The sequence below is a fragment of the Mesoplodon mirus genome (assembly GCF_964341445.2).
Source record: "Mesoplodon mirus genome assembly, chromosome: 6".
Taxonomy (NCBI): Eukaryota; Metazoa; Chordata; class Mammalia; order Artiodactyla; family Ziphiidae; genus Mesoplodon; species Mesoplodon mirus.
The window spans coordinates 19,421,708-19,443,246 of record NC_138982.1 but is presented as its reverse complement, the minus strand read 5'-3'; the positions used below and the strand labels follow the sequence as shown (position 1 = coordinate 19,443,246).

The following is a 21,539-nucleotide window of genomic DNA, read 5'->3' as shown; positions in this document are numbered from 1 at the left end:
GCAAAATGTGTTGGTGGCATTTAAAAATATTTAGAACAGTTAGTTACCTTTCATATTTTTTAAAACTAACTGCAGCACGTTTTTAAATGGGAAAGTTGTTTTAATCATAGCTGCTTCAGAAAAACTATCTACCAAGTTTTCTATTTTATGATATTTCTACCTCTAATTCCTCAGTCTGGTTAATTAAAATTAATATTCTTTATTCTTTTTTTTTTTTTTTTTTTCTTTTTGCGGTACGCGGGCCTCTCACTGCCGTGGCCTCTCCCGTTGCGGAGCACAGGCTCCGGACGCGCAGGCCCAGCGGCCATGGCTCACGGGCCCAGCCGCTCCGCGGCATATGGGATCCTCCCAGACCGGGGCACGAACCCGTATCCCCTGCATCAGCAGGCGGACTCTCAACCACTGTGCCACCAGGGAGGCCCAATATTCTTTATTCTTTATGTTATTAGCTATATTACTTATAATTGTGTTTCTTTTTAAAAAGCATATATTACTAATAATGATAGCTATTAATAATATTTGAATGTCAGATCATCTCATAGATACTTTATATACATTAACTTGCTTAATCCTTACCACAATGCTATGAAGTGTAGGTTATTATCTCTATTTTAAGGGTAAAGAAATTAAGGTACAAAGAAATTAAGTCATCTGTCCAAAGTCACACAGTTTTTTAAGTAGCAGAGCCAGGATTTGAAGCCAGGCAGTCTGGCTCCACAGTCTGGACTCCTCATCAGTATACTTCACAGCTGTGCTGGTTTTTCAGTCTCAGTTACCAATGAAAACACAGGGAAAATACCTTTTCCCCACTGATGTGGTGATAGCAGAAGAAAGAGAAATATCTCTGTTTTAATGGTAGGAGAAAAGATTTGCCTTTAACACAAATAATTGCACTTATTATTTGCTGTAATGCATACTTCACAGTATTTTTACACCCTTACTCATATGAGTAGTAGAATCATGTCTGGAGTTTTAGAAGAGAGTTTTTATTTTGCCTCTTACACGTAGAATAAAAAGATTCCTATTAATCTTCAAATACTGCCTTAAGTAAGGAAAGGAGAGTTGAAAGAAAATTTTACAGACCATTTTATCAGTCCTTTAAGTTGGTACTATATCTTTAAAGCTCTGACTCACTTGCTATGGTCTTTGCTGATTATCCCAGGATAACTTGACTTCCAGGTAATTTATTAGATTATGCAGTTGGTGCTGTTGAGCATAGTCATGGCTTAATTCACGAAGTGTACCTTCTAATCAGTTAACCAGGGCATACCTTGATTGGGGGGGGACCTAGCAGGATTGGAGTTTTCCCGTGCAGACCTGTCATTACTGGATACTGATTCAAAAAGTATTCACTGTGGTGAATGGGTTTTGGCACACTTTTATAAATGAATAGTAAACACACTAGGTACACTGGGCCTTGGATTTGATCCATGAAAACAGTTATGGAAATAGAGTAAGTGAAGTATTACATTTTATCTGATTCTTCATCCCCACTATCCTGGTGAAGGTTAACTGTGGAATTACAGTGGGTTTTTCTCCTAATTGAAGTATAGTTAGTTTACAGTGGTGTGTTATTTTCTGGTGTACAGCAAACTGATTCAGTTATACATATATATGTATATATACACACACTGTTTAATTCAAATGGAAAATAGTCCCTTGTGGGCTCTCTAGATATAAATTCCTTTAGCAAAGCTAATTAGATTGATAATTATGTTGAAGGCCAGAGCAAACTATATTAAATACCTGGTCCTCAGTGGAGACCCTCTTACTTTTAGTTTCTGCAGACATGTAATATACTAGATAATGGGTCTTTGTAGACTCGTGACAGAAATAGCTGAGATTTTTAGAATTCATTTATTCCTATAGGAAAAGGGTCTCCCCCTCCTTTAATAGCAAGCACCTACAGAAATACTTTATTCTGCTTGAAGATAAATGAATTCATTAACCTCTTCATATCTGTCCTTAACATTGTACAAAGAATAGTATCATTCAGGTCACTAGATGCAAACAATAACCATTTCCAACATCCCTCTGAAAACTCAATAAATAGCACATACCTAAAAGCTTTTAAAATAATATAGACAGGTTAACATAATACTGGGATTTGTTACATAAAATGCTCACAAGGCCAAAGAGATTAACCTACGTATACTGCTGTTATTGTGAATAGAAGTCTGGAATCTGTAAGATAGAAACAGGGAACCAAATTATTGGTAGGGGGAGGCAATCCTGTATCTTTTAGAACTAGGACTTAGGGTTAATGGATTTAAGCTTATTCAAAACAGGTGGGGAGAAGGAATATGTGATTAATAAAAATGAAATAATAAGTAAATTAGTTATGGTGTGGCTTGAAAGAAATACTGACTACTTCCCCTGCCTAGTCTTTTCTCTGGAGTTCTAAAAAGTCACTGATAATACACCCCCCGCCCCTTTTTTTTTAAGAGTTCAACCTGGTCATTGCTATCATCTGTATAATGGTCTTAGAGCAAGCCTTCTAGATGACTATCAACTGCCAGAAATTTTGAGAACGCCTTTGGAAGAACTTTGTTTACAAATAAAGGTAAGTTAGCTGGGAGAGTTAAGAAAGTAAATAGGGTTCTATTTTTCAGCATCTTTTATAGAGGAAAGTAGTATACTAATCTGCCAGAAAGAATTTTTACCATGCATTTGTTTTCCTCTCTGTGTTAGTACGGTTGATCCTTGAACAGTGTGGGGATTAGGGTTGTCAAAAATCCACTTGCTGCCTTTTCTGCCTCAAAAACAAAGGAATTGATAAATGACTCACCCAGGGGTGGTTAGTTGAAACAGTTCGGGTAGAATCAGGACTCAAACCCTAGTTCTTTTGATTCTACATATTGTGACCTCTAATTGAACACAAACCTTTCCCCATGCTTAGTTAATTTAAAAATCTGTAAAATAAAAATGCAAGTACTATATTTATTGAAAAAAAATCTGTGTGTAAGTGGACCCATGCAGTTCAAAAAAGGTCAACTGTAAATTATATTTTTTAAAGCTTTGATCAGATATTGACTAAACAGTTTTTAATTACATACTGCTCTGGAGCCAGACTACCTGGGTTTGAATCCCAAATCATCCTGTGGCAAGCTGGTTCTGTTATATTGGGCAAGTTATTTAAATTAACTTCATATAAAATTCTTAGAACAGTGTCTGGCACATAGTAAGTGTTCAGTAATTGTTAGCTACTGTTATTATGTCTTAAGATCCCTCATTATAGACTACTTACCATTTTTTCAGCATCTTAATGTATTTTGATAAAATTAGCCGCCTTATTTTGTAGGTAATTGGTAGTCACCTCGTTTGTTGAGATTTTAACCAGCTACTTTTCTCATTAATAGAGTTGGTGGGTGTTAGAAAGTAGTATGTTGGCCTTTAAACATGTTTTTATAGAATCACAAATATAATTTTTACTTATTCTGGTAAAATAACTAACTTGAAAATCGTGTATAGGTTTGATGCTTTATTTTGAGTCAGTGACACAGGCAGGATTAAACTGTTATGTCATTATATGATATATGTTTAATTATATTTGTCTCTCCCCAGATTTTAAGGCTGGGTGGAATTGCTTACTTTCTGAGTAGGCTAATGGATCCACCATCGAGTGAAGCAGTGTTACTTTCCATAAAACACCTGATGGAACTGGTAAGTTTGATTTTTTTTTTAAATTCTAGCTTAGAGTGTTTAAGTAAGTAAGCCAGCTAATTATAAAATTTACTTTCATTATGGCAAGGTAGGCCAATGAATGTGCAGTGCCAGATTGATTCACTCTTTGGCTATTCGGCTTGGAGTATGAAATATAAATTAGAAAGTTATAAAATGATACCTTTGTGAGTTTTCTTATACTGGGCTCTTTCCACACAAGTTTTTTCATTATAGGCCTGATTTTAAATTACATAAAATTTTGAAATCTTTCAATTACTGGTCCTCTTCATTTGTATTCTAGAAATGAATTTGGTTGCTTTATTCTACTCTTTCTGATTACCGTAATGTTTTTAGAGCTTTTGTCAAATCCAGGTAACTTAATAACAGTATGAACATTTTATAAAGGCAACTCTTCTATTTTTGAAGGAATACTAGCAGGTGGCTTTTCTCCAAAATATTCTATCCCCCTACCTATCATTTTATTCTTACAGCTTTTTTCCTTAGTTTCTTTTATGAAGTCAGTGTTTTGAGGAACTAGTTTCAGTGTCTTCGTCAAGTGACCACTTAGTTGGTAGCCATCCCTGCATGAGACCATGTTGAGAAGCGGCACAGGACTGGAGAGAATTAGTGAGTGAGTTAATACCCAAAGTGGAGAGAAAGAATAGAGCTGTGCTGTCCAGCACAGTAGCCACTAGCCACAGGTGATTGTTTAAATTTAAATTTTGAATTAAATTACAAATTCAATATCTTGGTTACACTTACACATTTTAGATGTTCAGTAGGCACATATGGCTAGTGGCTACCACATAATCAGTGCAGAAATAGACATTTCTGTCAATGCTGCAAGTTCTGTTGATTAGTACTGGGTTAGAGGATGCTGAAGATATATTTTACGTATTTCAGTTTTATTTGTGCCCATCCATGTAGATAAATTTGAGAATTTGGTCCGTGTAAAAATAAGCTCTTAATGTGAGTATTAAGTTGTTTAAATGAAAAGCACTGTAACTTATCTGACCATCTTTGTTGGAATTTGGATTAGATTTAGTGGGGCTACTGGTATTTTAGGAAGCAGTGCGGTTTTACTCCTGACCTCTCTTCCCCTCCAGACTTTTATCGAATAGAACAGCAGTAGAGAGCTACGGGGAGATGAGAGAATCAACGTATTATTTGTGGTAGAGACAGACAACCAGAGGACGGCTGGAGTCTGAAGCCAGGGTGGGATGACTTCCTCTCTCCCAACTGAATTTAAGAACCAGTCTTTACTTAGCCATTTGTAGGCAACGAAATTGTGAAAAGGCTTGGAAAATCCTGGCCAACAGTAGGGTCTGAAGCCTACATTTTGAAACAAAACTTATTGTGCAATACAGCATGCCCATCCAGGGTAAAAGAGCAAAACAAAAATGTCCAGCTTAATGGTTTATCACAAAGTGAGCACTCTTATTTTTATTCATGTCAAGAAGTTAAGAACATTTCCAGTATCCTAAAAACCAACTTCCTACCCTCGCCCAATTACTCTACTCTCAGGCTCAAAAATAACCTCTATCATGACTTTAATGGTAATCTCTTGCTTGTTTTTCTTTATGGTTTTACCATACCAGTATACATCTCTATAAAGAGCTCAGTTTAACTTGGCCTTTTGTGAACTTTACATGAACTCACACGGGATGTGGGTGTTTTTTTTTTTTTTTTTTTTTGCAGAGGGAACAGGGTTCTGGATTCTTGCACTGAAACATTGTGAGATTCATGTGCATTATTGCTTTCAGCTATAGTTCATTCATTTTCATTTCTTTGCCATATTTTATTATATGACTACTGAAAGGCATTTTTGTTATTTCCAATTTGAGGCAGTTACATATAGTGCTGGTATGACTGTTCTTCAGTATTTATTGTTTCTTGGTGCACGTGTTTAAGTATTTCTCATGGCTGTACACTTGAGTGAATTCACTGAGCCATAACGTATGTGTATGATTAACTTTGGTAGGTAATGCCCAACCATTTCCCAAAGCTGTCAGACTACTTACACTCCTACCAGTGTCAGTGGTAGGTGAGCATTCTCAGCTCTGTAGCATCACCAACCTGTAGTCTTTTTATTCTAAGCATGTTGATAGGTGTGTAGTAGTTTTGTGGCTTTAGTTTGCATTACCATGACTACTGTTGAATTGTAGGCAGCTTTTTATGCTTATTGACCATTTGGATAGTCTCATTTATAAATTATTGATGCCTGTTTTTCTGTAATGTTGTAGGAGGTCATTATATACTTTTTGTGTACTCTTGATCTGAGCCTTTTGTCAGCTGTGTATTGCACATGTCTGTATTTTTACCTTTTCACTTTTTAACAGTGGTTTGATAAACTGAAATTCCTAATTTTAATGTGGTCAAATTTATCAGTCTTTTTCTTTAATGTTACTGCTTTTTGTCCTTTAGTTTTTCTCTACCCTGGAGTCATGAGGGTATATTGTTTTAACTTTGTTTTCTTTTTCACACTTACCTGTATAATCCATCTGCAGTGGATTTGTGTGTGTAGGTGAGGTAGGAATCAAAGTTTTTTAGATATGTAGAGCAGTTGACTGAAACCATTTATAGAAAAGTTCATCCTTTTCCTCTTTGTTCTGCAGCCATAGTCATAGATCAGGTGTCTATGGATTTATTTGTCCGTTTGTAGGCTCTCCTTTATTCTATTGGTGTATATTTCTATCTTGAGCTGGTGTCACACTGCCTTAATTACAGTATTGAGTCTTACCAAACAAGAACAGGATCTGTCCCATTGATTTAGTTATTTAATCTCTTGGTGTTTCAGCGTTTTCTGTGTATTATAGAACTTTTTAAAAGATTTATATCTGGTTTGTGGTATTTTTGGATTATATTCAAACTTCAGAATTTTTCGTTTTCTTGTGAGTCTGATATACAGAAATCAGATTGGTTTTGAATGTTGACCTTGTATTCATCAACGCTGTGAAACCCACTTACTCTGATAACTATAAGTAGATTTTTGAGTACACAGTCACATCTATAAATAATTGCACTTTTATTTATTCCTTTCCAGCTGTCGTCCAGGATCCTTAGTACAATGTTGAGCAGAAGTGTTATGATAGTGTGCATTCTTACATTCTTATTCTCAAAGGAAAAGCTGTCAAAAATTCGTTGAGCATGTTTTTTGAAGATTTTTGGTAGAAACTATCAAATTAAGGAAGATTCTGTTCTTAGTTTTCTAAGAGATTTTTATCATGCATGGATAATGGATTTTATCAAATACCTTTTCTGCCTCTAATGAGATTATACAATTATGCTGTTTTTTATGTTAAATTTGTAATATATTGAATTACATTGATTTTTCAATTGTTAAACCAACTTTCATTCCAGAAACAAACCTATCTTGCTGGGATTCAGTATGCCATTATTTTATTTTGAGTTTCTCATGTGTAAGATTATTTAGTTTCCCTTTCTCCAGATGTCCCTTGTCAAGTTGGTACCAAGATTATGCTAGGCTCAGAAAACAAGTGGAGAGTTTTTTTTTTTTTTCCTATTCTCTGAAAGAGTTTTTATAAGATTGAGGTTATTTTCTCCATAAATGTTTAGTAGAGACCTTTGTCTGATGAGACATTTGAGTTATTTTTGTTGTTTTTTAATTTAAATTTTTATACAGTTTTTAAAGGTTACACTCCATTTACAGTTATTACAAAATATTGGCTATATTCCCCATGTTGTACAATACATCCTCGTAGTCTGTTCTACACCCAATAGTTTGTACCTCCCACTCTCCCACCCCTATAACAAACTGGTGGTTGGTTGCCAGTGAGGGGGGGGGGCAATTGAGTTATATTTTTTATTATTTTTGTTGTTGTTGTTCAAATCTTGTTATTTTGAATGTATACTAGACATTGTATTTACAGAGGTCTTTGTAGATAAAAACTTGGAGCTTGGGGTGATGGTAATTTCTTCCAGAGAGGATTTATGTTGCTTCTTCTGGGAAAAGATGCCCCAATGTTGGGTTCACTTCCTTGGACTTCTGTCCCTCCCCTAATCCTGGACTTGTGATTTTTGTAATTCTTTTGTAACTCCTCAGTCTTCAAGCAGCTTTTCCATCTGTGCTCAGTAGGATGGTTGGATCAAATTACCTAGGTAGTCAGAGCAGAAGTCACCCTGTTGTGGGGGTTCTAGATAAATATTTTATCTCTTGCTCTCCTGTCTCATGTCTCCTAAAGTACTAGAATCTAGGGGCTATGCATTCTATATTCCAAATATGTAATAGTGTCTCATTTTTTGTTTTATTTCTCCTACAACTCTTATACTTTACTGGGTGATTTTATTTGAAGACTTACTGGTGTGTTATTTCTCTCGTTTCTCTTCCATCATTTATAGTAAAGCCAAGTTGTTTCTGTTTAAATAAGTTTCTAACCTTTGCTGACCTCAAAACTTATGTTGCAAACTTATGTTTTGATGAAGAGAACTAAAGCTGAACAATATGAGAGCATTTGGACTTAAGAGTGGCCTATTATTTTTTCTTAAGCAAACTAAAATGTGGTGCTTACAATGTGTTTTAAACATAAACTCTTACTTTACAGAACGCTTTGGATAAACAAGAAGAATTGACACCTCTTGGAGTCCACTTAGCACGATTACCAGTTGAGCCACACATTGGAAAAATGATTCTTTTTGGAGCTCTGTTCTGTTGCCTTGACCCGGTGCTCACCATTGCTGCTAGTCTTAGCTTCAAAGATCCCTTTGTGATTCCATTGGTAAGAAAGATACAAGTAAAAGGCCAGGTATTTTTAGATACACAGGGTAGTTGTTTGCTTAGATAGATATTTCATTGGCTTTTTATTAGAATGCCATTCTCTGTTATATACCATCAGAGCAATTTAAGTTGCCTTCATCTGTTTTAAGGGAAAAGAAAAGGTCGCAGATGCAAGAAGAAAGGAATTGGCAAAGGATACTAAAAGTGATCACCTGACAGTTGTGAATGCATTTGAGGTAAAAGGAATATATTTAAATTTTTAAAATCTGTATTATAGTTATCAGGAATGAACTGCTAAGTGAGAAGGCCTAAAATTAGGTGAACATTTGGGAGAAAAATTGTACATCATTTTTCAATTTTGTGATAGCTCATTACATTTACCCTTTTGGAAAAAAGTCTGTATTTGTGTTTTGATAACAATAGAACAAGTGAACAATTTATTTTAAAATTTTATTTGCTATTATTCTTTTGTATCTTTGTCTTACTGACATTTATGACAGAAGGTCCCTTTTTGTTCATTAATAAACTATACCTGTATTCAGATTTAACATTTTTGATAGAGCATGATAGTCATGTACACTATTCAGGATAAAGAGGCTTTATCTCTTACAGACAGGCTTATCCGAGGATAAACATTTATCATCCGTCTTTACAACATTTAAATGTAATTTGGTGTATAGAGACAGCATCTTTTTACTGTAGTTCTAGTCTCAGTTTTGTACTACGTATTATGGGAAAGTTTATATTTTTTTTCTTTTGAGCTCATTCAGTATTTTCTTTTTTCCCATCTTCCCTCCTTCTCTAGCTTAAAGCAAAGTAAAACAATATATTTTTGAAGTTGAAAATATATAATAGCATTGAAATTTGTTCAGCAAAGTGCTCATTTTGATTAATACAATCATGTACAGAATGGTGCTATTTTATGTAAAATGCACAGTATTTTACTATATAACTTGCTCTTTTTTGTGTAAAGAAAGGTCTGCAAATTCAGTTTTGGTTATCTCTTAACGACTAGGATCATGGGGAGTTTATGTTTTTTTAGTTTGTTAATTTGGAAATTCTTTGAATTTTTTACAAGAAAATGAAATATCAGTAGAAAGTAAAATTATTACCAAAATAAAGACAAACTGGTAAGCAGTCTTTGCTTTGGGGAACAATATCAATACTTTTCTTCATAGGGCTGGGAAGAAGCTAGACAACGTGGTTTCAGATATGAAAAAGACTATTGCTGGGAATATTTTCTGTCTTCAAACACACTGCAGGTAATGGTGAATGTTTTGAAGTGATTCTCATATGTTAGGTTAGGGACTCATATGTATTTTGTGTAGTCAAATCTATAGCAAAAAGTTAAGTTTTTGCTTAACTTTTGTGTGAGTTTGTCTTATGAAGTTGAATCATTATACAGAATCATAAAAGGAATCTTTATTAAATCAACTGCAACAAAACAAAAAGGGTGTATAGCATAATAAACAAAAAACTGATGTCTAAGGAAAAAAATGAGTCCAGATTTTAGCAGGAAAACACAGAGAGGTTCGATTACTGTTCCTGCACCCACACTTTAGTTGCCATTTTGATAATTCATCCTGAAAATTTTCACTAATACTCCTAAAATCTGTTTTAAAATCTCAGATAGAGCGAGTATCTTTTCTTTAACTTTTGGGTAGGTATTTTTATCTTCAACTGACTTAGTGTAGTGAGAAAACACTGGACAGGAGGCATTTGTGAAATAGAAGAAAGTGAACAATTAATAGGGCAGATGCACATCAGACTTCAAACTCTGCACTGAACTGGAGAAGTGATCTCAAGCCAGTGGGAGTAGAAATATCCTCACCTTCCCCCATTACATGTACACTCCATCTTTGTGGCATAGATTTAACAAATCTACGGGAGTAAAAGAATCCAGAATCTAACATATTTAATCAAAAGTGCCCAAACATTAACAGAATGAAAAGAAGGGTAATGACTGAAAGGTACTACAGCCAATGGAAAAAAAGGTAATAGGTGTCTCTACATAGAAAATTTAAGAGTAATTGAATATGTATTTAGAGATATATTGTAAGAACATTTCCCTTAAGTGGAAAAAATGAAGTGAAGTACAGTATGAAAAGATGGTTGACTCCAACCAAGTGTTTTTTGAAAATATTATATCCAGTCAAGATACTAATTCAAGTATAAAGAAAAATGACAGGCATTCAAGAAAGCACTTGAGATACTGTGCTCATGAGTTGATCTTGAAATATTTACTGACAATGAAATGCTGCCTATTAAGAAGTGAATCAGAAAGAATTCAGGAATGGAGAGTACATGCTAAGTCAGCTGGTGGTAGATACTGAAATTAAATATGGAAAAATGCAAAACAGTATTGGGAATTATGGATACAGAATAAAAGTTATTATCCTGAACAATATAAAATAATGGTGATAGAAACCAGGAGATGACCTAGAGAATCAGTTATAAGAGAATGTAGGTGGGGAAACTAAAGTCACATAATTCATAAAAGGAATATGTACTTAAATGTGACAATTTTGTTTCTCATAATCTCTCACTTTAAGCTCACAAGGATCCTTTATTAAATATCTCTTATGATTATAAAAATGTAAGATCCATCTAGTTCAGTTTCATTTCTTTTTAACTTCCTTAAATTGAACTAAAATTAATTTGAATGCTTTTATAAAAACAGCTTCTGTATTTACGTTATCCCATGGTTAGGGATAGCATTTTTGTCTAATTCTTCTGTCCATATAAATGCATAGTGTCTGCAATATTATTTACTTAGTTAATGATATTTCTGACAGTATTGAGATTAGGGTAGTCTTCTTTTGTACCTTGCTATACTACTTGAATGCTTTTTATAATGAGTCATGTATCATTTTTACCCAAAGAGTGATTTTTCTTATAAATAAACACAAGAAACAGGCCTTAAGCTTTTGTGCCAGGATGTAACAGTAGTTAATTTTCAGTAGTGTATATATATGGATGTTGGTTATTTTCTCTATGCTTTCCTGTTTTTTTTTTTTCAAAATATGGGGTAGAGAGCAGTTTTGAAAATTATGAGCCTTTTTGTAAACTGAAGTAATCCTTAAACATCAGTTGTTATTCCCTACAGCAGGCAAGCCTTAAGATTGGACAATAAATATTTTTGGCTTACAATCCATACAGTTTCTGTTGCAACTGCTCACCTCTGCCACTATAATGCAGAAGCAACCAAAGATAGTGTGTAGATGAATAGGTGTTGTTTTGTTCCAATAAAACTTTATTGACAAAAACAGGTTTTTATAAATTTTGTAGTTTACCAACCCCTGCTCCAAAACATCACATTTTTGCAAAAGTGTTTCATAAAGCAGGGAAAGCTCAAAGCTGAATTTATTTATGAGTACATGCTTTATAACCCCTGTCAATTTGTGTGAAAGGTATTCTAGTTCTGTTTGTTACCATTGCTCCCTAGATGCTGCATAACATGAAAGGGCAGTTTGCTGAGCATCTTCTTGGAGCTGGATTTGTAAGCAGTAGAAATCCTAAAGATCCAAAATCTAATATAAATTCAGGTAAAGCAGAAAATACAGCGTAAATAACTTGCTGCTGTTGTCAGTTGTATCCGTATTTTACTTTTTTTTCTCTACCTTCCCACCCCCAATAGATAATGAGAAGATAATTAAAGCTGTCATCTGTGCTGGTTTATATCCCAAAGTTGCTAAAATCCGACTAAATTTGGGTAAAAAAAGAAAAATGTAAGCATTGAAGATTATTATGAATTATTTGTAGTTCTCTCAAACTTTCGAAATCCTCTGATGCAACAGGGCTTATATTGTACATTTGTTCTTACTCATAATAGGGCCATATTCTTGTTACTGTTGGTCATTGAAGAGAAGGCAGACTGTTTACCGTGGGCATCACTTTCCCTCATAGCACATCCCTGGAGTCTGCTCCTTCATCACCCAGTTTTCCCAAAGAATGTTAGTGAAATATAATCAATGTAAATTTGAGAACAGTAAGCCAGCTGTACCTTGTTTAGAGTAAATTTTGTTTCAGGATTTTTTTTTTCCTGCCTTTTAAAACAAGTAATTTTCTACTTGAGCTCTTTGAATAAAAATGTGATTTTACTATTTTGAGAAATAAAGTATAACTTTAAATGTATGTACAAATAGAGTCAGCCTTAGTAGTAATTGGAGACAACAAATAAGGCATATTTTTGCCCAGTAAAAGAATTCATTCCAGTGAGGAAAAAGAGAAACTGAAAGTCACAAATGGCTAGTGGTATGTGAATTGGTGCCACCCTTTTGGAAGACAGTTTAGATTAGAGTTATGTATCAGCAGTCATTAAAATAGTCACTGGCCCTGTGGATTCATAAGTGAATATTTTAATTTAATATGTTCTAAGGAAGTAATTCCAGATGTTTTTTGACAGGTATATTGTAAACAACATAGATGTCTAGTAGCAGTGGGGAAATTATGGTTTTATAAGACCATATTATATGGCATTTCTGTTAGGCGTATAAAACATCACTGTATATTGACATAAAATATTTGAACTGATGTTAGCTGAAAAAGTTGGATGTTCTGTAAACATGAAAAAATATAGACCTCAAAGATAGCCTGGAGTGCAGCAGTGCAGTGGTTCTCAACCTGGGTGATTTTGCCTCCCTGGGGACATTCGACAATGTCTGCAGACATCTGTGGTTGTTATAAGTGGAGGAGTCTGTACTACTAGCATCTAGTACATAGAGGTCAGGGATGCTACTAGGCATTTCATAATGCACAAGACAGCCCCCCACAACAGAAAATTCAACATGTCAAGAATGCTGATGTTGAGAAACCCTATTCTCACGTGGAAGATTATTTAATCACTGAAGTTGGAATATCCACATTTTAAGTGATCTGAGTACTTTTTTGACATCAGTACTTCTTCATATCTATCCCTAAACTTACAGGTAGCTTAACAGAGAGACTCCTTGAAATACAAACATTTTATATATCCCTCTGCCATCCTGGGAAGGCTTTATGAAAGAAAGGTAGTTCTCTTTGGGTTTATGCTTTGTTTTGGTCTAGTGCAGGGGTCAGCACATTCTGGCATACTGGCTAAGAGTTTAAGTCTTTGTTGGAACACAGCTGTGCCTGTTGGTTCACATGTTGTTTTGTTTGTGCCTGCTTTCCAGCTGCACTAGCAGAGTTGAGTAGTTGTGACAGAAGGTCCACAAAGCATAAAATATTTTCTCTCTGGTCCTGTATAGAAAAAGTTTGCCAAACCCTGCTGTTCTGGTGATGTAGGGTTGCAGGATGGCATTGGTTAAATTGACTGTGCGGTGAGGAAAAACAGTTGCTGATTTTATTCTGAATAATGGTTCATGACTGTGATTCAGATTTTGGTAGACATATTATGGATTCTTAGAACCATGAAAAAGATGCTCTTAAAAACAAAGAGGAAGGATTAATGGATTATCAGCTTTATTCTGTAATTACCACTGACTGTATAAACTATCAGACATCTCCCTGTTGAATAATATTAATTAAAGACTCCTACAAATTGAGGTGAAATTTTTGTGACCATCGAAGGAAGGACCCGTAAAAATGGAGAGATTGAACTAGAGCTGTGTACATTTATTCCAAGTATTCCTGTTTTGAAGGGGGAGCAGTTCAGTGAATGAGAGACCATTTAAAACATATTTTAGAATAGGTTTTGTGGGGGTTTTTTGTGTTTTTTTTTTGCGGTACACGGCCCTCTTACTGTTGTGGCCTCTCCCGTTGCGGAGCGCAGGCTCCAGATGCGCAGGCTCAGCGGCCATGGCTCACGGGCCCAGCTGCTCCGCGGCATGTGGGATCTTCCCGGACTGGGGCACGAACCCGTGTCCCCTGCATCAGCAGGTGGACTCTCAACCACTGCGCCACCAGGGAAGCCCTAGAATAGGTTTTTAAAAACCAGTTTTAACTAACTCCCTTTTAAACAAATTTCTTTTTTCTTTTTTTTCTTTTTTTTTTTGTGGTACGTGGGCCTCTCACCGTTGTGGCCTCTCCCATTGCGGAGCACAGGCTCCGGACATGCAGGCTCCAGATGCGCAGGCTCAGTGGCCATGGCTCACGGGCCCAGCCGCTCCGCGGCATGTGGGATCTTCCTGGACCGGGGCAAGAACCCGCGTCCCCTGCATTGGCAGGCGGACTCTCAACCACTGCGCCACCAGGGAAGCCCCAAAATACTTCATTTTTAATTTTAGATCATTTCACAGAGTTATTCTGTAAATTGACAGCTGTTTATCAGTATCATGATTTACAGTAAAATGTAGACTATTCTCTTGGTCTGATTCCCTTAGAATTATATCAGGTATTTCATTTTTTGTACTTTACTGGTATAGTATATATACTAACATAATTAGGGAATATTTTGTCATCTTTCTAATATGTTGAGTAATTATACCTATAAGAAAAGGATTTTGTATGATTTAGAGTATTCTTATTTAGCCAATTATTTTTCCATGTCTTATTAAAATAAAAATTTGGAAATTTATATTGCAAAAATAAATTGAACTCATCTGTGGAGTTTGTTTTGATTCTGGGATTAGTTTGGAATCCTCTAGAGTTTTGTTTTGTTTTGTTTTTAAACTACATTTTAACTTTTCTAAAGGGTGAAAGTTTACACAAAAACTGATGGACTAGTTGCTATTCATCCCAAATCCGTTAATGTGGAGCAAACAGAGTTTCACTACAACTGGCTTATCTATCACCTGAAGATGAGAACAAGTAGTGTAAGTGAATACATAAAATAACCATGGGTCTGAATAACAGTCTTGTAGTTTTAAAATTGTATAGTTTTCATAATTATAAACAAAATTTATTTTCTTTAAAAAAATTTTTTTATGACATGACTTAATACCTTCTTTAAGCAAATAACCTATACTTTTAATGTGCAGATCTGTCATGATGTATCTTTGTATTTTAATTAATTGGGATGGTTATTTGATTTGCATAATTTTCTTTCAGAGCCTGCTTTCAAGACATACTGGCATTTTATGGTATATAAGAGTTTACACTTCTCAGAGAATTTTGTTGGCCTGTCAATATACAAGTATTGGTCAGAATATTAAGTGGGAATTCTGTTGATATATAAATAAAAAGAACTTCAGCTACATTAGTGTTTTGGTTTTATCACTTAGGAAATATTTTGTTTACAGAACAGTGCTATTGATTGAATTGAAACAAAAATATAAAACTCCTTTGTTCTCTGAAGTAAGAATGGCTTGTTTAAATGGTATTTCTTCAAATTTAGTCTCTGTAATTACACTAAAAGGATAATACCTGTTTTAGAAGGAAAGCACTAATAGATTGATACTAGTGATATTATTGAATTAATGTGGCAATAATCCTTTGACTCCTTAATGTATTAATTTGCCTTAATTCTCATTATAGATATACTTGTATGACTGCACAGAAGTTTCTCCATACTGTCTCTTGTTCTTTGGAGGTGATATTTCCATTCAGAAGGATAATGATCAGGAAACTATTGCTGTAGATGAATGGATTGTCTTTCAGTCTCCAGCAAGAATTGCCCATCTTGTTAAGGTGACTGACTTTACATGATTTGTCTTTGATTCTGCATACAAGTTAGTATGTGGTCTTGTGGTTTTGTTCTTCCAGGTGTTATACATGTTACGTTAAATATTTCTTGCTTTATTTCAACAGAGGAAATTGTGTTGAGAAATGGATTCATAGTTTTTCTGAATTGTTTTCTGAGATAGTTACAGACCAACCATTCTAAATGGCTCAGTGTGATGAAAGTTTGTATTTTTTTACTTAAGTTGGCTACTCATAACCACACTTTAGTTAGTTGCTCATTAGATAGTTCAGTCTTTTTGTATAATAGCTTATTAAATTTCTTGTACCAGCTGAAGTCACTTTTATTTATTACATTGTTTGATAGTACATCTGCCTTTGTTGAACATGTATAATTTTTCCAACTTCAGGAATTAAGAAAGGAACTAGATACCCTTCTGCAAGAGAAGATTGAAAGTCCCCATCCTGTAGACTGGAAGGACACTAAATCCAGAGACTGTGCAGTACTCTCAGCTATTATAGACTTGCTCAAAACACAGGAAAAAGCAACTCCCAGGAACTTGCCACCACGATTTCAGGATGGATATTACAGCTGACGGCTTTTCTGTGGTGCCCTGAAAAGCCAGTTTGATAGCCATTTTCCATCATGGTTTAACTTTTGACTAGATGTCAAACCCCAGGACATGAATAATTTTCATGTGTAAGGTAGAAACCTGCAGTAGGTAGTAAATACACACTTAATGTGCATGAATTAACAATGTCATCTGTAGCTATTATAAATATACCATAAAAAACAGTTACTCTGTAGTGGTCATGTCCACATTTTGAGAGTATTCCTCTTATATATTTTGAATGTTGTACCGCTTGAGAAATTTCTTTGTTCTGTTATGAAATATTAATCTCTCTGCCCACAATGACTGAGTATAGAATCAGTAAAAATAGAATGGTTAGCCAAAAAGCAGTATCAAATAAGAATTTGAACACATCCACATTTCTTCTAATGAAACTTCTATCAGAAGTAAATTAATTTTTTGTAATAAAGCCCAGTATTTAATAAAATGTACAGTGTGTAAATCTCAGCTAGCTTTTTGGGTTGCTTTCTGCATCTCCACCTATCCCTTGGTTTATCTGATGGTTTTTTATCTTAGAATATATTTGTACCACTTTTACATCACCCTGTGCAGTGTAATGTAGCAGTTGAGAGCATGGGTCTAGAGCCTATCTAAGTTCAAATTTTAGCTCCGTCACTTACCACATATCTTAGGCAAATTACTTGGCTTCTCTCGGTTTCCTTTTCCTTATCTGTAAAATACAGGTAACAATTATGAGGATTAAATATGTTATCTTATATAAAGTGCATAGACTAGTGTCTGGCATGTATTGTGTACTAAGTTATAGTTATTATTTGAAACATTTTTTAAATAACAATCCATTATGTTAAACTTTTCTTCCCCATGCTCTGAGTGCTATTTTACCCTCTCAGCCAGTGGAAGCTATTGTGACATGTACTGTATGTTTTCAGCCCTGTCAGATTTTGACAGATACTATTGGTTGCTATCCAACAGCCATTTTGTCCCTCCCTTCCTGCTTGCTTGTTCATGTGTCCCCTCCTCTGTGCAGCCTTGTTCCCAGGGATGTTGGACCCTCTTCCCCAAGGATGAATTGGATTGTTCTAAGCCAGTCATGCATGGTCTTTTTCTCCTTATAAGTAACTGATGAGGCATGAATATGTGAACCTGTCTTGGCTAATGGCAGCTGAGAAGAGATCTGCAAGGGGGCATCTGAGAAGATTTTCCTCACTTTTAGACTTAAAGAAGGAAATTCTATGTTCCTCCTTTGGACATTGTTTTGTCTGACTCTGGCACTTGGAACCGCTGCAACCCTCTTAGGATCACAAGGTTGGCTCAGCGGGCAGGTGGAAATCACCAGAGTCCTTGGTAATGCTAGTGAGCTGTTGAATTATCCGGACTCTGCAACTGCCCTGCACATGGACTTATTCTGACGTAATAAACCCTTCTTTGTTCTAGCCACTTTTAGTAGGGTCTTTTATATAACTTGGCAGAAGGGTATTAACTGAAACACATACTATCCATTGTTTAATGTTTGCTGAGGCTTCTATCACTTATTTTGTGACCTAACAGTTTGACCCTATGTCTGAGAAAAGTTGTAGTACTGGAAATACTGCAAAAAGAGGCATAGGAAGAACATCCTGCTGCACCCTAAAAACTACAGATTTTATTGTGCCTTCCAAAGAAGCCAAAGGAAAGGAGTATCGTATGATGACTGAGATTGATTGATAATTCTATGATGATCTTAACAGCACTGGTTCAGGTACTGCTTCCATTTCTGGGAATGTATGTCAACCTATCATTGCCTTCTAGGGTTCTGAATGTATTTGTGTGTTCTAAGTCAATTCTCTTGGCTAGTATCCCAAAAGTGATCTGCCTCTCACTGAATTCTTGTACTGGGTCATTTTGTGGCATATTAGTTTTGCCCCTAAACTGAAGGTGATCGTTAGGTCCTATTCTATAAGAACGTTTGTTTTTATGTTTGTGCCTTTTTTTTTTTTTTTGGCTTGCTTTTACTATCCAGTTTAAATTCAGTCAGTTGGCCAAAACGGTCTTGGCAGAAAGCATTTAAAAAATCTGTAAAAACAGATTACTAGTTAATTGGCTGCATGTTCATAGACAAATATTTAATCTCCATAAATGGGGAAAATGTTCCTGCAGAACTGTTTAATAGATGAGCTATTCAGAGAGATCAAAGGAGTTATCACCACCTCCAATTTATGTCTTCTCTATAGCCAGTCAAGATCGAAATTTTGCCTGAAGGTGCTATTTATGTTTTTCTTTTGTTTACAGAATAAGGTGTTATTTAGTGAAAAATGTATTCCAGGTCTCAAAACTATCTGCTGTTTGGTAGCTTTAAAGAATAAGATACTAAATTACGAAGAAAACTATTTGCCTCACCATTCTGAGTGATACCAAGGATAACTCTTAAAAAAAATGACCCTGAAACAGAAACTTACAGAAAAACAAAACAAAAGAAATAAACCACTGGATAATCTTTACGAAGTGTCTTCGAAAAGTGAGTCCATGCGACACATTTCCTAATTCATTAACTTGGGCAAAAGCTCTAGATACATTTATACCAATATTGCAAGTGATTTTCACTTCTTCATTTTTAAAACAAGGTCCACCCTACAAGTTAGAAATCATAAGAGCTAAAGCAAGAATTTATTTTAGTACTCCATTACCCAAAGTAAATGGTAATTTTCCTTCCCCTCTTTTAGCTCTGAGTTTGTGTATATTTTTAAGTAACTGTGATCATGTAGTATAATCATATATTTATAATATGCTAATTGTTTTTACATGGCATTTTTATTCTGATTTTAAAAGTACATATTCATTATAGAGTATCTGGAAGTGCAACATATAAAAAAATGTTACTGCTGTTACAAACTCTTTTTTAATAAGCTTTAAGGTATTATTTTATATATAATAGTTACCCAAGTATAATTCTGTGAATTTTGTCAAATGTATAAAGTCATGTAATTGCTATCACCACAGTCTTGATATAGAACATTCCTGTCACCTAAGAATCTCCCTTTTTCCCCTTACAGTCAATCCCCTGCTCCCACTGGCAACCATTTGGTCACTAGTTTTGCCTTTTCTAGAATTTCAAATAAATGGAACCATATGTAGTCTTTTGTGTACAGCTTCTTTCACTTAATGCTTTTGAGATATTTATGTTGCTGTGTATATCAGAAGTTAGTTCGTTTTTTATTATTTAGTATTGCATTGTATGGTTGTACCTGTTGATGGACTTCTTAGTTATTTTGTTTTTTTGCTATTATAAATAAAGCTGCTATAAATATGTGTGTACAGGTCTATGTGTAGATAGATGTTTTCATTTCTCTTGGGTAAATACCTATGATTAGGATTGTTGTGTCATATAAGAAATTGCCAACCTGACTTACAGAGTGGGTATACCATGTTTTACACACCCACCCTCCATATAGTATGGTTCCAGGTGTTACAAATTCTCACCACTCCTTGGGTATTTTTAGTTATTTGTTGTTTTAATTTTTGCCTTTAATGGATGTGGAGCCTCATAGTTTGCTGTGGTTTTGTTTTTTATTTCTATTGAATGTAATAATCAGTGATGAGCATATTTCATGTGCTTACTTGCCATTTTCCTTGGTTGTCTTATATACTTATATGTGTGTTTTGATTTTCCACCTCATATGTTAAGTAATTGGGGCTTTAGGGATATATCTGATTAAAAAGAGAAAGGATTATTCTTTATGAATTTTAGAGCTACAGAAAATTTTAAGTTCATTGACCTTTAAAATGGCAAAATGTGCCACTCTTCAGTTGGCTAGTACAGTGGCAAGAGTTAAGCCACTGTTACCAAGTGCCAGAAGAGAAAAACACCAGTTTTAGGGGTCCATGATGTCAGGAGGTTGCACATCCACCATGAGATGATGAATAGGGCATAATACAAAACATTTCTGGTGTGGGTAAAGGCATGGGAGCGAAGGAAGACGGCTGATGTGGAAGCACTGCAGAGCCAACCTTCAAGACTGCTCAGAGTTTTGGTAGTTTGTGGTTTTCAGTGAATTGGTCCATTTTATCTAAGTTGTTAAACTTACGTCGAGTTGCTTGAATATCCTCTTAACCCTTTTATATCTCTGGAATCTAACAATAGGTGCTCTTTCGTTCTTGACATTGACAGTCTCTTTTTTGGTCAGTCTTGCTAAAAGTTATATCAATTGTGTTCGTCTTTTCAAAGAACTAGCTATTTGTTTCATTGATTTTCTCTGTATTTAAGTGTTGTAGTGCCATAAATTCCTTTCTAAGAACTGCTTTAGCTGCCAACTACATGTTTTGATGTATTCTCATGGCATTCAGTCAGTGTGTTTTTTATTTCTTTATATATTTACCTCTTTGATCCACAAATTGTTTGAGCGTGCTGTTTAATTTCCGAGTGTTTGAAGATTTTCCTGTGGTGTTTCTGTTGTTAATTTCTAGTTTGATTCTTTTATGCTGGTTGGAAAACATACTTTGTATGATTTGTTCCTTTAAATTTGTCAGTTTATGATCCAGAATGTGATCTGTCTTGGTGAATATTACATATCTACATGGAAAGAAAGTATAATCTTCTGTGGTTGGGTGGAGTGTTCGCTAAATAAATGTTAGGTCCCATTCCTTGATGGCGTTCTGTTCTATACCTTTAACCACTATATTATGGATTTGTCAGTTTTTTCCCTTAAGTTCTGTTTTTGCTTCACGTATTTTGAAGCTCTATTATTTGGTACATACACATTTAGGGTTGTTATTGTCTTCCTCACAGATTGACCCTTTTATTATGATGTAGTATTCTTTGTTCCTGGCAATCTTCTTTGCTCTGAAGTCCACTTTATCTGTTCTAGTATAGCCCCTCCAGCTTTCTTTTGATTGGCATTTGCTTGATACTATTTTTCCATTCACTTACTCTACACTTACCTATATAATTACATTTTAAATGTGTTCCCAAACATATAGTTAGGTCACTTTTAAAAACTACTCTGGGGTTTCCCTGGTGGTTCAGTGGTTAAGAA

At 35.0% G+C, this 21,539-nt stretch overlaps 1 protein-coding gene across 1 annotated transcript in view; it reads left to right on the top strand.

Moving 5' to 3' along the window:
• Positions 1-19,821, top strand: part of DHX36 (DEAH-box helicase 36) — a 52,788-nt gene extending 32,967 nt beyond the window's left edge. Inside the window, exons 16-25 of the mRNA XM_082626123.1 lie at positions 2,446-2,563; positions 3,565-3,663; positions 8,226-8,399; positions 8,548-8,634; positions 9,577-9,660; positions 11,844-11,943; positions 12,036-12,126; positions 15,012-15,132; positions 15,794-15,946; positions 16,348-19,821. Of these exons, the coding sequence (XP_082482249.1) occupies positions 2,446-2,563; positions 3,565-3,663; positions 8,226-8,399; positions 8,548-8,634; positions 9,577-9,660; positions 11,844-11,943; positions 12,036-12,126; positions 15,012-15,132; positions 15,794-15,946; positions 16,348-16,533 (1,213 nt within the window). The 3' untranslated portion in view covers positions 16,534-19,821. The remainder of the gene's footprint in view (positions 1-2,445; positions 2,564-3,564; positions 3,664-8,225; positions 8,400-8,547; positions 8,635-9,576; positions 9,661-11,843; positions 11,944-12,035; positions 12,127-15,011; positions 15,133-15,793; positions 15,947-16,347) is intronic.
• Positions 19,822-21,539: the final 1,718 nt, after the last annotated feature.